General features: G+C 47.2%; 1 protein-coding gene across 1 annotated transcript in view; it reads right to left on the bottom strand.

Annotated features, from left to right (window-relative positions):
- PRRC2A (proline rich coiled-coil 2A) overlaps window positions 1–15,350 on the bottom strand; it is a 128,399-nt gene that overhangs the window by 107,778 nt on the left and 5,271 nt on the right. Inside the window, 2 exon segments of the mRNA XM_033915978.1 lie at window positions 118–295; window positions 3,684–3,861. Of these exon segments, the coding sequence (XP_033771869.1) occupies window positions 118–295; window positions 3,684–3,795 (290 nt within the window). The 5' untranslated portion in view covers window positions 3,796–3,861.

Genomic DNA, 15,350 nt, shown 5'->3' with positions numbered 1-15,350 from the left:
GCTCCGTCGGTGACGTCACCCATCAGTGAGAATATGCTGCCTGCTTGTCCTGGGATAATACTCCAATACATATGCATAGTAACTTCAGTGCCAGACAATGAAGGGGGGTCCACTCACCTCTTGGGGTCTGGCGTTTCCTGCTTGCTTGCCCATCCTGTTCCGTCTTTAGGTACTAATGAAACATTTGGGTCATTGCCTTTGTTTCTCCGCTTCAAGCTAGGCAGATTAGCAGGGGGTGGCATTCGCCGAGCAATGGCAACTTTCCCAAGACTCTGCAAGCCATGACGAGGGGTGACTGTATGACCATAAGGGAGGGAGAAGGGGGAAAGAGAAAGGAGATTATAATGCAAAAAAAATACAATACCCTATTTAAGAATCTTTCAATAGCTTTTTCATTTCCCTAAAATGTTTTACTGCAGTGACACTGGAACATAGAACTGAAGATGTGGTTTATGGTTTGGGTTTGCTGTATCATCTTTCCTGACAAGAATGTCAGAGCAGTTTACAGGTTTATAAAACAGGAAACAAAATGCCATATTTTCTCGATTCTAAGATACACTTTTGCCGGTTTTAACATCTGTGAAAAGGAGGTGTGGCTTACATTTTATGGCATCTTAGAATTGAGGTCCAAAATTTCATGCATGCAAACAGAAAACTGAGTTGTTTTCTGGACAGGGAATCCCAGCAAGCCTCATGCACCGCAAGTGAGGAGGCAGTGAAGAAGACTCAAGCAGGGGCACCCCTGAGTCATGATGACAGGCTGAGCCAGTAGTAGGAGTTATCCAAGTGGCAGCTTGCCCCCAGAGAATTGACAGCCAACAGGAGAACAGGGGAAGTTTAGTAGGGGAGTGCCTTCTCAAAAGCTGGGTCAACCACAGGAGAGCAATTAGTATCGCTCTTTGCCCAAGCATCAGGAACAATGCAACTGCATAACCAAAAATTTATTTCCCATATGTAAAAACAATCAAATAAAAAAATGCAACAAGCCGACACCCTGCGCGGGGACCAACAGCAGAAATCAAGACCGAGTGGGGCTCTGGATTCATCTGCTGCGTCTAAAGGAAAGAAAATTAACAGGTAAGAACATAATTTTTCCTTCCTTAGCAACAGCAGCAGGTGAATCGAGAGACTAGTAGGATATAGCAAAGCAATCCTCAAACAGGGTGGGACGTGAAAGACTCCTCTGCAATGATTGAAGCACCAAAGGACGCCTCTGCACACACCGCCACATCCAACCGGTAATGCTTAGAAAATGTGTTCGAGGAAGACCAAGTGGCCACCCGACAAATCTCTTCCAAAGAAAATCCCCTGGACTCAGGCCAAGAAGTAGCCACCGTCCTGGTTGAGTGAGCATGGAGAGACTCTGGCAACCGCTTACCAGCCAATAAATAGGCAGAAGCAATAGCCTTCCTGACCCAGTGAAACACTGAGGCCTTGGAGGCCGCTAAACCCTTGCTGTGCCCCGAAAATAGCACAAAAAGGTGATCTGAATGTCTAAAGTCATTAGTAACCTGAAGATAGTGCAAGAGCATTCTCTGCACATCAAGCAGATGCAATGAACGATACCACGGAAGGATGGCAGGAAGATGGACTGATTGATGTGAAAGGGTGAAACCACTTTAGGGAGATAAGAAGGAACCGTCCGTATCGAGACCACAGAATCCAAGAACGGATCCCTGCAGGATAAAACCTGCAATCAGCAAAAGAAAAAAGGGAGGACTGTGCAGGATCCAAAACAGACTCTCTGAGAACAGGATGAAAACATTGAGTATAGAAACCTGCCCTACGGAGAAATGTCCTGATGCATAAAAAAAGAGCGGGAAACGGTACGGATCACCCTAAGCAGAGGGTCCCCCACACGCGGAGTCTCCGGTGGCGCATCCTCAAAACGCAACACCAATGAAACCTGTTGAATTGGGTCCGGTAGCTCATCCCTCTGAAAAAGGCGCACCAAGGATGCCTCTTCGCCGGAGGACGGGAAAACCGACAACCCGCCGCCAGCGGCCGTCCCCTCGAGAGGATCCTGGAATTCCTCAAAAGGATCCAGGTCCTCATCCAGGCCGACACACTCCTCAGACCATAAATCCTCATCCCAAGACACCCGCAGGCGCTTGGACGTGGGCGGAGGAGGAGGGGATGCCACAGCAGATGAGGGAGGCAAAGCCACAGGGGGCGCGGAGGAAACCCCACTCCCCGAAACCCCCTGGGTGCATCCGGGACCCCCAGCTGCCTGAAAATAGGCTCTGCATAAAGAAAAAATGAAATCAGGGGAAAAACCCCACGGGGGTCCCAAGGGACTCTCTGCCACAGCAGAGGACCCAGCAGAAACCTGCCCCTGTTTTTCCAATACAGCGGGAAGGTCACCTGAGGTTGCAGACAAAATGGAGGGGCCAGACAGAGAAAATGGCGACTTTCCCGCCAAAAATGCTCCCTCCATAGCCTGTAGCAGCTGAGAAGCCTGAACAGTCCCAGCTGCTAAAACAGGTAAGTCGGCATCAGCTGTCAAAAAATCAGCTAAGAGGGAATCCTTTGCAACCCAACCGTCGGCGGTTCGGGGAATCCCTCCGTGGGCGGTTGGGGAAGACCGGGCTTCCCACTGCTCCCAGCCGACTCGTGAGGCACCATCGGCGGGGAGCTCTGGGGGCCTGCAGTCGCTGCCGACAGAGCTCCTCCACCGCACCAGCCTGAACACCGCTTGCACAGGCTGGCTGGGAGTGCCTTGCATCTGGAGCACAATGAGCAATTTTTCCCTTTCGAAGTGCTCATTGCTCCATACGCGACCTAACTAGAAATAAAGTGCCGGTTAGATGAAAAATACAGTAAAATACAGTTTTCTTAAAGGGAAGCAACCCTCCAGACCAGCACTAACTCAGGATTTTTTTTTTCCAGAACAGACTCCACAGGCTCTCAAAGCAATATGCCTTGCTTTATTTAGGAGGCAATGCTTATTGCTGAGGCTCCTCTAAAAAAAATGTGGGGAGGTGGAGGAAGTGGGGGGAGGGACCCCGCTCAAGACCCGCTGGGTTTGACACCCCCGAGGACGGACGGACCCCCAAACAGGGCCCGCCCAAGCTCTGTCCGGCCAAAAAACAGGGACAAGAAAACCCCTTAAACAAATTCCAACAGCCCTACCAAGGGGGATGGGTACAGCTCACTCAAGACCTGCTGGAGACTGAAAGAAGACTGATGTAAATAGAGAAAGGAATATATTATATACTATCCCACAGTTTTGTTTTCAGTCTCCACCTGCTGGTCATGATTGGATATATACCCATTCGTAAAGATTAACCTCTACTGGTCTGGAGAGTGCTAAAGAACAACCGCTTTTATTAAGCGACCTCCCTCTCCTCTCCTTTTTGTTCTCTCTCCTCCCCTTCCTACCTCCCTTTCATTTTTTTAAATGAATTTTAATGATTTAAATTTTAAATCTTCCCCTCCCTCAGTTCATATCGTTCCTACTCTGTCCATATCTTCGTCTTTGTCTGGTTTTTATGTTCCCCTATTTAGTTACTTATTTTTTTTTATTTCTATTATTGCATTTTTTAAACTCTAATTTTAGGAATTGTAAACCATCCAGATATTGTTTGATGGTCGGTATATCAAAGTGTAAATAAACTTGAAAAGTTTACAAGAGTCAAACAACTTAGCTAAATAGGGCATAAATCTAGAACATGGTAACTTACCTGCGGGTTTCTGAACTTCTAAGGACTTCCCTTTGTACGTATCAAACAGATTGAGTGAGGAATACTTTTTGCCATCCTTCCCTTTTGCAGTTTGCCCCAAACGATCGGACATCGCGCTGGAAGCTCATTGAGTAAGCCGGTTCCTCAGCTGGCACCCCACGAAACGTGCCTCCTTCTGCTAGAAAAGAATGATGGAAGGTGAGCATGCAAGACTGAAAGCAAAAGAAACTAAATAGAGAACAAATTAAAAACAAAACAAAAACCAAACCACATCAAATCAACCCAGGTTGGATCTTTGTGTTGTAAACCACTTTGCAATAAACCAGTGTCTGTAATCAGAAAAATTATTTTCAAGTTTAGGTGATCATTTGGCCACCAGATGAAAATGGTTGGTCAAAACCATTGTTAGGAAGTAATCTTACAGAAGGCAGAGTGAGAAAGAATTTGGAAATCTCTCACACGTTTTATTTAGCGAGTCCTTTTTCTAAGCAAGTATTGCAAGGGAAGATTAGGTATCCTCGATAATCTTCTTTCTGTTAACATAGCATACAAGTCCTGACAGTAGGTGAATATCCCATACTTGCGAGTTGGCTGCAGGAAGGTGAAATTTATATTTTTTCAGCCCCATCTCCTTCTCCAGTGCTGTGGAGCCTCCTTCAGTTAGAACCAAAGCAATCGAACAGCACAAAAACACAGAAAACCAAGAAGGAGGGGTTACAGAGAATTCTCCTTGCAAACACAGTTCTGTTCTGCTCTGTAAGAAATATCAGACAAGGTTAAATAATATCTGAAATAACTTGGGGTGCAAGAACCAAAACCTAGAGAATGACACGGACAAATTTTTCCCCGTCCCCTTGGGAACTCATTTTCTCATCCCATCCCCGCAAGTTCTTTTCAAATTTCAAGTTTAATAAAAATTTGTATACCACCTATCAGTCTGGACAGAGGGTCCTCTGGAGTACTGGTGGAATCATCTAGACTGAGCCACAAAAACTATTTCGACAATTTTGGGTACCAGAAACTGAGGAGTCGAAGGATTTATCTACCGATTCCACGGAGTCGGAGACAATTTTGGGTACCTGAGTCAGTCGTGGGTACCAGAAACTGAAGAGTTGGAGTCGAAGGATTTATCTACCAACTCCACAGCCCTGTATTTCAATTGGATCCTCTGGAATTTTGAGGTCTACTGAGGCCTTTTCCTAATAGCATCTTCCCCTTAAAAGGAAATCTGCTCAAGGTGACCTCAGAAGCCGAATCTCACATCCACTGTTTAATCCAGAGTATTCTGCAGGTGGAGATGGATTAAGCTGAGACCTTGCTCAGGACTTGTATTATGTCATACAGGGCGTCCTCCACGTAGTCAATCCCCACCATAACCAGATGGGGACCCACTTCATTGCCCATGCCGGAAAGCTGGTGGACTCGTGTGACAGGCTCACGCCATGAAAGAGACCATCTTAAGGCCAGGGCTTCAAATTGACACTTAAGGGCAAAATCCACTCTGTGGTCCTGAGCATCCTTCAATACAACCCCCACCTCCCCAGGGAGGGAAGTATGCTCAGTGAGATGAGCTAGCAGCGAGAACACCTTAGGCTGGACAAATAACTGCTGAAACTCAAGAACCATGAGATTCAGAGACATGTCATTATCTTAGCTCCCTTTAAGGAGCTCTCCGAGGTCTTCCAATGCTCCCATAAAGCAATAAGGTCCAGATTTGATGAAAAATATAAAGTCTGCACTTGGGAAACATTCATAATTGAGCACAGCACTGTTGCTACCTGAACATAACTTCATAAGAGCTGCCATACTGGGAGTATTGGACAAGGACATAAGATCTGCTATACTGGGACAGACTGAAGGTCCGACAAGCCCAGTATCCTGTTTCCAACCGTGGTCAACCTAGGTCCCAAGTAGTAAAGGCTCAAGATTCAGTTCCCTCAACGCTTCTGGATTAAGCTCTAGTAGCGCCAAATCTTTAAAGAGGCAGCACACTCTCAGGTCTTGTCCTTGCTCAAGGGCAACTACCAGTTCCTGGGATCTAGCCTCAGCCTGTGACTCTGAAGTTCCAGGATAGAGGTATCACTATGAGACAATAACAGCATGGAATCCAACCTCCAGTCTTCCCAGTCTGCATCCAACTGGTTGCCTGGCTCTTGGTTCAACTACTTCTGCTGGAAAAAGCACATTGGGAAACCCTACATTCCCTTGCACAGCTCCCCAGTATCCCCTCGACTAAGGAAGGAGACCCACAACAGTTTAAATACGCTTTTCATAACAAACTTACAAATCTGGGGTAAATCACTGACTAGAGACCCCCAATGAGCTTATTTGGGGGTCATTCTGCCTATTCCTGGGCTTCGCAATGTCCACGCACCTGTGCTTCACCCTCACTCCTTCCCAGGGGTACAGGGGGCTTCTCTTTCCTAAAAAAGAAGTCTTTTTGTGATCCCCCTGCCTTACTGGCACCAGATGAGGCTAAGCCCACAGTTCCCGCCCCTCCCTCACATGCCCTCAAGAACATGGTGCAGACAGTTTGGCTGGTCATCCTTTGCAAGTCTGGCATGAACCAGGGGTATCTCCACTAGAGGAATCCATCTGTAGTTATTTCTAGTCAAATTGTGTGTGTGTGTGGGGGGGAGGGGGGGGCTGGGTTTCAGGCAGATGAAAACTTTTTAAAATCAAAATTGGGAAAATCCAAGATGGACGTGGCAAAAGTAGCCTGATAAAACCCAGTCAAGGGTCAAACAATTCTGGGAAGGGGATTTTGGAGGTAGGGAACCCTAAATACAGCCCCAGAAAACCTTAAAATCACCAAATTCAGACCCACCCCCTGTTTTCCCATAGACTTGAATAGGCAGTACTGTCTGTATGTGCTGGGAAGCCTGCTGCAGCTAACACAGAATTTGGGAATTGGAAAGGACACTGTCTCACTCAGCCATCCATGTCCACATGCTGAAATCTTCAGGCTGCCAGTCAGATCCAATATCTGACCGAGACTTCAATCCGCATGGATCCTTGCGCAAGGGGAGGGGGAGGGAATTACATACCAGCACCCACTAAGCCCTCGTGAATGAAACCAGGGCCAAACAACATGCACTCAAGCACCTGATAAATTAGGATGCGAACTAGCTTCAAAGGAAACCCAAGCTCCAAAAAAGTCATATTGCAAGCTTCTGACACAGAGTCTATGTCCGCTCTCAGGCACAGCTGCCCCAAGGGTCACTGGGGGTCCTCTCCAGCACTGAAAGCCTCAGATTCAAAAACCCAAAAAATGATTAAAGCACACCAGAAACACCTTCCTCAACTCGTTTCCACCAAATCAGGAGGGACCTATCAGACTCCACAGCTCAAATCAGAACTGGGCTGCATAGGTACTCGCCTGCCATCTGCTGGAGACTGAGAAATACAGGTTGGCCCAGGGTTGAACAGATCTCTTATAGATGCTACAACTTCAGTAGTTCTTAGTCTGATAGAGGGGTACAGATAGAGGACTACTACACAGGTCCTGGACCTGTTGGGGCCGCCGCGCAAGCGGACTGCTTGGCACAATGGACCTCTGGTCTGACCCAGCAGAGGCACTTCTTATGTTCTTATGCTGATAAGGGACCCAGCAGAGGCACTTCTTATGTTCTTATGCTGATAAGGGAGAACTTCCACAGTCTAATCTGAACTAGTTTGGAGAGACAAGAAAAAGCTTTTAATAGGCGTATGCAGTCTGATTTATGAGATCATGTCTGTCATGGCAGCCACTCGCAAGAACTTACCAGTAATCCCAATCTCTGCTACCAAGGAGATTACCTTCACCAAAAGAGCGAAGTCTTAACTGGTTAGAAAGCAGACATCCACAGAATATCCTGCATCTCTAGGGCCATGTTCTCCTCACAACTGAAAGGCCAATCACAAGACTACTGGCTGATAACCTCATCTCTTATCTGCACTGTGAAAGCGAAAGTTTCAGTTCTATGCCGATAATAAAATAAGAAAAACTGCACAGTGAGTTACAAAATCGTAACAATGTAACAAACATATCAGCCAGCCATCATTATTTCCCAAGAAATCTGGTAGCAAACAATACAACACTGAATTTAAAAATAACCTGCACTTCCAATGGGAGCCAGTGCAATTCACAAAAGTAAGGAGTTACATGTTCAATTCCGCCCAAATTAAAAATTAAGCGAACAGCTGTGTTCTGAATCAAAGTAAGCCTTTTAACTTGCTTCTTACAACCCACTGATTACAATAGTCAAGTGCGGACAGTATCAAAGACTGCACCAAAAGTTGAAAAGCTAATCTTTCAAAATAACTCCAAATAGAACTTAGTTCCATAGAGCAGCGGTCCCCAACCTTTTTTCCCACTAGTGACTGGTTTCATGCAAGGCAATTTTTCCACGGAATGGGAGAGAGATTCAAGCGCATAATCAAAAAGTACATATTATAAATAATGTAAATGCAATGACAGTAAAACCTTGGATTGCGAGTAACTTGGTGTGCAAGTGTTTTGAAAGATGAGCAAAATGTTTTATTAAATTTTAACTCGATAAAAAAGCAATGTCTTGCAATACGAGTACATATATGCGTGGCACATCATCACAGATGAGTCGAAGACGCTGCAAAGTCTTGCAAGAGGCAAATCTTACCCGACAACCCTTCAGCAATATCATTTATAAAAATGTTAAGAAGAACAGGCCCAAGAACAGAACCTTGAAGCACACCACTGGTAACATCCCTTTCCTCAGAGCAATCTCCATTGATCACCACCCTCTATCACCTTCCAACTCAACAAGTTCTTGACCCAGTCCATCACTTTGGGACCCATCTCGAGGGCATTCAGTTTATTTATTAGACATCTGTGAGGAACACTGTCAAAGGCTTTGCTAAAATCTAAATACACCACATCTAGCACACATCCTCTATCCAATTCTCTGGTCAACCCAGTCAAAGAAATTGTTCAGATTTATGTACACCAGGGCTACCCAAGTCTGGTCCTCGAGATCTACTGGCAGGCCTGGTTTTCAGGATATCCACAATGAATATGCATGAGAAAGATTTGCCTGCACTGCCTTCTTGATATGCAAATCTCTCTCATGCATATTCATTGTGGATATCCTGAAAACCTGGCCTGCTAGTAGATATCGAGGACTGGACTTGGGCAGCCCTGATGTACACCATCCAGACCTATCGCTTTGTCTACCTTTATTTTAGCTAGCTCCTCACGAACACAACCCTCTGAAAATAGATCAGGGTCTATTACTCCTCCATCCCTGTTCAGGTTTGTCTTCTGCGGTCCTGCTCTCTGCGCTTCAGCCGTAAACACAAAACAGAAATATTTGTTAAAGAAAAGGGCGAATTGCTTATTAACTTCTACATATTCCTCCCCTTCACCTTTGAGTCTCACAATGCCACTTTTGCACTTCTTCCCATCACTAATATATCTAAAAAAGTCTTGCCTCCCCGTTTTACCATGTCAGCTATTTTTTCTTCCATTTGCATCTTTGCTTTCCTGACTACACAACCAGTCTCTCAACTCTTCCAGATATTTTTGCCTGTCTTCCTCTTTCTGCGATCTTTTGTAGTTTGCAGATTCTTACATCAAGACTGCTCTTCTATGGTGGATCACATCTCCTGCACTTCAGGCAGGTTGCCCGTTTCAGCCTCCTCAGCCAGATAATAATCATCACAGATGTTTCCAATACCAGCTGGGGAACACATCTGGGGTCCTTCAAAACCCAAGGTCAATGGAGCCGAAAGGAACAAAGTCTTCATATCAACCATTTGAAACTTCGAACAGTTTTCTATGCTCTGAGAACCTTTCAGTCCTAAGTACTGAAATCACAAAACAGTTCTAATACAAACAGACAATCAAGTCACTATGCTTTACATCAACATACAGGGGGGTTCAGGAACTCTTCAATTTTGCAGAGAAGCTTACCACCTCTGGATATTTGCTCTCTCTCTTCATGCAGATCTACAAGCAGTTTACATTCCAGGGTGGTCAAATGTACTTGCAGATTCCTTCAGCCATCAAGTCCAGTTTCACGAATGGTCTCTACACCCTGCTGTTTTTCAAAGGCGCTTTCAACTTTGGAGTTCTCCTCTAATCCATCTTTTTGTCACACAAAGCAATACAGAGTGCTGTCAGTTCTGCTCTTTCCTTCCACCCAGTAAAGCTATAGCACAAGATGCTTTTTTCATCCCTTGGTCAGGCCCACTGCTTTATGCTTTTCCTCTGATTTCTCCAATTTTGCAGAGTTTTGCAGAAAGTACTACAAGACTCAGCACAACTCATCCTCATAGCTCCAAGATGGCCCAGGCAGATTTGGTTCCCTCTTCTTCTAGACCAGGGCTGCCCAAAGCCGGTCCTCGAGATCTACTGGCAGGCCAGGTTTTCAGGATATCCTCAATGAACATGCATAAGAGAGATTTGCATACCAAGAAGGCAGTGCAGGCAAATCTCGCTGTATATTCATTGTGGATATCCTGAAAACCTGGCCTGCCAGTAGGGACTGGACTGGGGCAGCCCTGTTATAGACCTTCTCAAAAGACCACCAATTCATCTTGGATTCAACCCGTCCCTCCTGACTAAGCAGGATGGTCAAATTCTGCACCCCAACTTCCACAGTCTCAGTCTGAAAGCTTGGAAATTGAACAGGAAATGTTGAAGTCTATTCCTGTTACTGAGTCAGTTCTCCTTGCTGCCAGAAGACCTTCGACCATAAAGTCTTATCAAGCAAAATGGACATATTTTACTAACTGGGCCTCTTCTCAGAATCAAGATCCTTTTTCTTGTCCACTCCAATATATACTGTCTTACCTCCTCTACCTCTCAGATTCAGGATTAAAAACAAATTATTTCTGTTTCCACCTTTGGGCCATTTCTGCTTATCATGCTCTGATAGATGGAAAGCCAATTTTTCAACAACCTCTACTCATACACTTTCTTAGAGGTCTCAACAATCTATGTCTTCTGATCCAAGATCCACCTCCTTCGTGGGATCGCAACATCGTTTTGGACCAACTTATGAAAGAACCTTTTGAACTGCCAGCTGAAGCCTCCCTCTCTCACCTTCCTGTCATGGAAGACTATTTTCTCATAGCCATCACTACAGCACAATGAATCAGTGAGCTTCAAGCATTAGTCACTTATTATCCTTACACGCAATTCTTCCACAACCGGGTGCACCCAAGAACCCACCCTAAGTTTCTTCCCAAGGTAGTTTCAGGCTTCTCCATCAATCAGAGTATAAATTTTACCATCTTTTTTCCTGCCTCCACATTCTTCTCCAGCAGAGCATCTGCTCCATTCCTTGGATTGCAGAAGAGCATTACTTTTTTTTAATCTCAAAGCAACAGCATCATTGCATCAGACCACCCAACATTTCATTATTTATAATCCAACCACCATTGGAAAACCAGCATCTAAATGTGCTCTGTCCTTGTGGATTTATCAATGAATTCACTTCTGCTACAAAAGAGCAGATCAACCTGTTCTAGGCAACATAGGAGCACATCAACTACGTGCAAGACCTACGGTACTTCAATAGCAAGTTTTAGATCAATACCTATTCAGAATTCTATTTAGATCAATACCTATTCAGGATATCTACTCACACCTTTGCAAAGCACTACTGCCTAGACCAAAGTATAACTCAAAGACACTTGTTTTGGTCAATCTGTTCTCAGAAACCTTTTTGCTCCATAATTACTGTCCTTCACCATTTCATTTAATAGCTAGGGACTCACCATCAAGTATGCCTGCATCTCCCCTGCTTGTCTCCAGAGAAAGCGAAGTTGCTTACCTGTAACGTGAGTTTTCCATTAGACAGAAGGGAATGCAACCACACTTTCCCTCTCTCCTTCCCCTCTTTCTCTATGTATGCCATACTGGGACAGACTGAAGGTTTCCAACAGTGGCCTACCTAGGTCCCAAATACGGTTCATAGACAACGGCGCGAAAGACAAAGGCGCGCCCGGACAATTGAGCGCAGCGCGGAGGCGCACACCGCTCTAAATTACTGTTTTTAGGGCTCCGACGGGGGTGTGTGTGGGGGGAACCCCCCCACTTTACTTAATAGACATCGCACCGGCGTTATGGGGGGTTGTAACCCTCCATTTTTTACTGTAAACTTAACTTTTTCCCTAAAAACAGGGAAAAAGTGACGTTTTCAGTAAAATGTGGGGGGTTACAACCCCCCAAACCCCCCCACAACGCAGCACGATGTCTATTAAGTAAAGTGGGGGGGTTCCTCCCCCATGCCCCCCCCATCGGAGCCCTAAAAACAGTAATTTAGAGCGGTGCGCGCCTCCGCGCTGCACTCAATTATCTGGGCGCACCTCTGTCCCAGCGCGCTTTTGACCTGACACTCCCAAATACTCTACCTCGCTAGATCCCAAGTAGTAAAGGCTCCAGATTCAGTTACCTCAACGTTTCTGCAGTTTCAGGCTTATTGAGCACCGTCCAGAAGCAGATAAAATTTAAATTGTCTGCGATCTCCCGCCAAAGGATCACTCGCACAGAGTTGATCCGCAGCATGTGGGCAAACCCATGAAAAAAAAACCAAACAAACTAGGAATTGAAAACAAATCACGAGCAGAATTAAATGATTTCAACCATACAGCAAAGCTGCAGGAAGAAAATGAGCAAGACAGGAAGCTCCCGAGCAGGTAGCCCAAAGGGGAGGGATAGCACAGTTACTTACCGTAACAGGTGTTATCCAGGGACAGCAGGCATATATTCTCTACAGGTGGGTGACATCATCCACGGAGTCCCGTTGCGGGCAGCTTTTCAAACAAACTTGATTGAAGATCTCAAGTTTGCTAGTACTGCCCACGCATGCGTGCCTTCCTGCTCCACTAGAGGGCGCATCCCCTCCTCGTGGTCTTCAGTTCAGATAGCTAGCAAAGAAGCCAACCTCGGGGAGGCGGGGGGGTTGCGAGAATATCTGCCTGCTGTCCCTGGATAACACCTGTTACGGTAAGTAACTGTGCTTTATCCCAGGACAAGCAGGCAGCATATTCTCTACATGTGGGTGGCCTCCAAGCTAACTAAAAAGGGATGGAGGGAAAGTTGGCAAATTATGAAAACAGATTACGCAAAACCGACTGGCCAAACTGGCCGTCGCGCCTGGAAAAGGCATCCAAACAGTAGTGAGAGGTGAGGTATGAACCGAAGACCAAGTGGCAGCCTTGCAGATCTCCTCAATAGGAGTGGACCTGAGGAAAGCGACAGACGCCACCATTGCTCGGACTCTATGTCCCGTGACCCGACCTTACAGCGAGAGACCAGCCTGAGCGTAGCAAAAGGAAATACAAGCAGCCAACCAGTTGGATAAGGTGCGCTTGGAAACAGGGCGGCCCAACTGATTAGGATCAAAAGAGACGAAAAGTTGAGGAGCCGTCCGATGAGACTCGGTGCGGCGCAGGTAAAAGGCTAACGCCCTCTTACAGTCAAGCGTGTGAAGCGCCACCTCGCCAGGATGCGAGTGGGGTTTCGGAAAAAACACAGGAAGAACAATGGACTGGTTGAGGTGGAAATCTGAAACCACCTTAGGCAAGAACTTAGGATGAGTGCGCAGGACCACCTTATCATGATGGAATACAGTAAAAGGCGGATCCGCAACCAGAGCTTGCAGCTCACTGACTCTGCGGGCAGACGTGACAGCAACCAGGAACACCACTTTCCAAGTGAGATACTTCAGAGGAGTCCTATCAATGGGTTCAAACAGAGGTTTCATCAATTGAGCCAGAACCACATTCAGATCCCAAACCACCGGAGGGGGTTTGAGCAGAGGATGAACATTGAAAAGGCCCTTCATAAAGCAGGAAACCATCGGATGGACAGAGAGCGGTTTCCCATCAAGCGGCTGATGAAAGGCAGCAATCGCGCTGAGGTGGACTCGAATAGAAGTCGATTTGAGGCCAGACCAAGACAAGTGGAACAGATAATCCAGTCCCGAAGACAAGAAGGCCGAGGGCGGATCCATGCGGTGACCAGCACACCACGCCGCAAATCTGGTCCATTTCTGAGAATAGCATTGACAAGTGGAGCTCTTCCTATAGGCCTCAAGAACATCCCTCACCGACTGTGAGAAATCTAAGGAGGGAGGCACGTGGAGAGGAACCAAGCTGTCAAGTGGAGCAACCGCAGATTGGGATGTAACAGCGAACCCCGACTCTGAGACAGCAGAGAAGGAAAAACAGGCAGTAGCAGAGGCTCCCTGACACTCAGTTGAAGGAGCAGGGAGAACCACGGTTGCCGGGGCCACATAGGGGCTTTCAAGATCATGGTGGCGCAGACCAACATGAGATGCACTAGCGTCCTGAGAATCAGAGGAAAGGGAGGGAACGCATAGAGGAACCCGTCCGTCCAATGGAGAAGGAAAGCATCCGCCTCGACACGATCCAGGGAGTACATCCTCGAGCAGAAACGAGGCAACTTGTGATTGAGGGGCGAAGCGAACAGATCTACCTGCAGAGTCCCCCACCAAACAAACACTTGTCGCAGAGTGTGAGAATGGAGCGACCACTCATGCGGCTGAAGCAGGCGGCTCAACTTGTCCGCCAGACAATTCCACTCGCCCTGGATATACACCACTCGAAGGAAGATGTTGTGGCGCAGCACCCACCGCCAAAGATGAAGGGCTTCCCTGCACAGCGAGAGGGAACCCGTACTCCCTTGTTTGTTCACATAATACATCGCCACCTGGTTGTCCGTACACACCAGGACAACGGAATCCTGCAGCAAATGACGAAAAGCCACCACAGCATTGAAAATGGCCCGGAGCTCTAGCAGGTTGATGTGGCAGCGCCGGTCCACACTCGATCAAAGCCTCTGGGTCCGAAGGCCGTCGAGGTGCGCTCCCCAAGCGTACGCCGAGGAGTCCGTCGTCAGAACCTTCTGATGTGGGGGAATGAGAAAGAGCAAACCTCTGGACAGATTGGTAGAGTTGGCCCACCAACGGAGCGAGCGTTTCAAGGAGGGAGTCACCGTAATGTGCTGAGAAGCGGGATCCCGACCCTGCCTCCACTGAGACGCCAGAGTCCACTCAGGAACCCGAAGATGCAGCCGGGCGAACGGCGTGACGTGAACGGTGGAGACCATGTGTCCCAGGAGAATCACCATCTGCTTGGCCGAGACCAAATCCCGCTGAGCTACCAGCTGACTCAGCCGTAGAAGAACAGCCTACCGAGGCGGCGGCAGAAACGACCGGAGGCGGAGTATGTTGAGCACGGCCCAGATAAACTGCAGCGACTGAGAGGGGCACAACTGAGACTTGGGGAAGTTGATCTCGAACCCCAGACGCTGAAGGAAGATAATAGTCTGACGGGTCGCTGAAATAACCCCCTCCCTCGACGGGGCCTTGATAAGCCAATTGTCGAGGTATGGGAAAACCTGAAGGCCTGAAAAAAAAAGACTGAAGGGCCGCCGCAACCACCATGAGGCACTTCGTGAAGACCCGTGGAGACGAAGCGAGCCCGAACGGGAGGACTCAATACTGCAAGTGGAGGCTGCCCACCCGAAAGTGGAGAAACTGCCGAGAAGCCGGATGTATCGGGATGCGAGTGTAGGCTTCTTTCAGGTAAAGGGAACACAACCAGTCCCCCTCGTCCATCAAGGGATACAAAATGGGAAGTGAAAGCATGCGGAACTTCTCCTGAACCAGGAACTTG

Source organism: Geotrypetes seraphini, chromosome 12 (assembly GCF_902459505.1).
Source record: "Geotrypetes seraphini chromosome 12, aGeoSer1.1, whole genome shotgun sequence".
NCBI lineage: Eukaryota > Metazoa > Chordata > Amphibia > Gymnophiona > Dermophiidae > Geotrypetes > Geotrypetes seraphini.
Note: the sequence above shows the minus strand (reverse complement) of the source record. Positions and strands in the feature narration are given on the sequence as shown.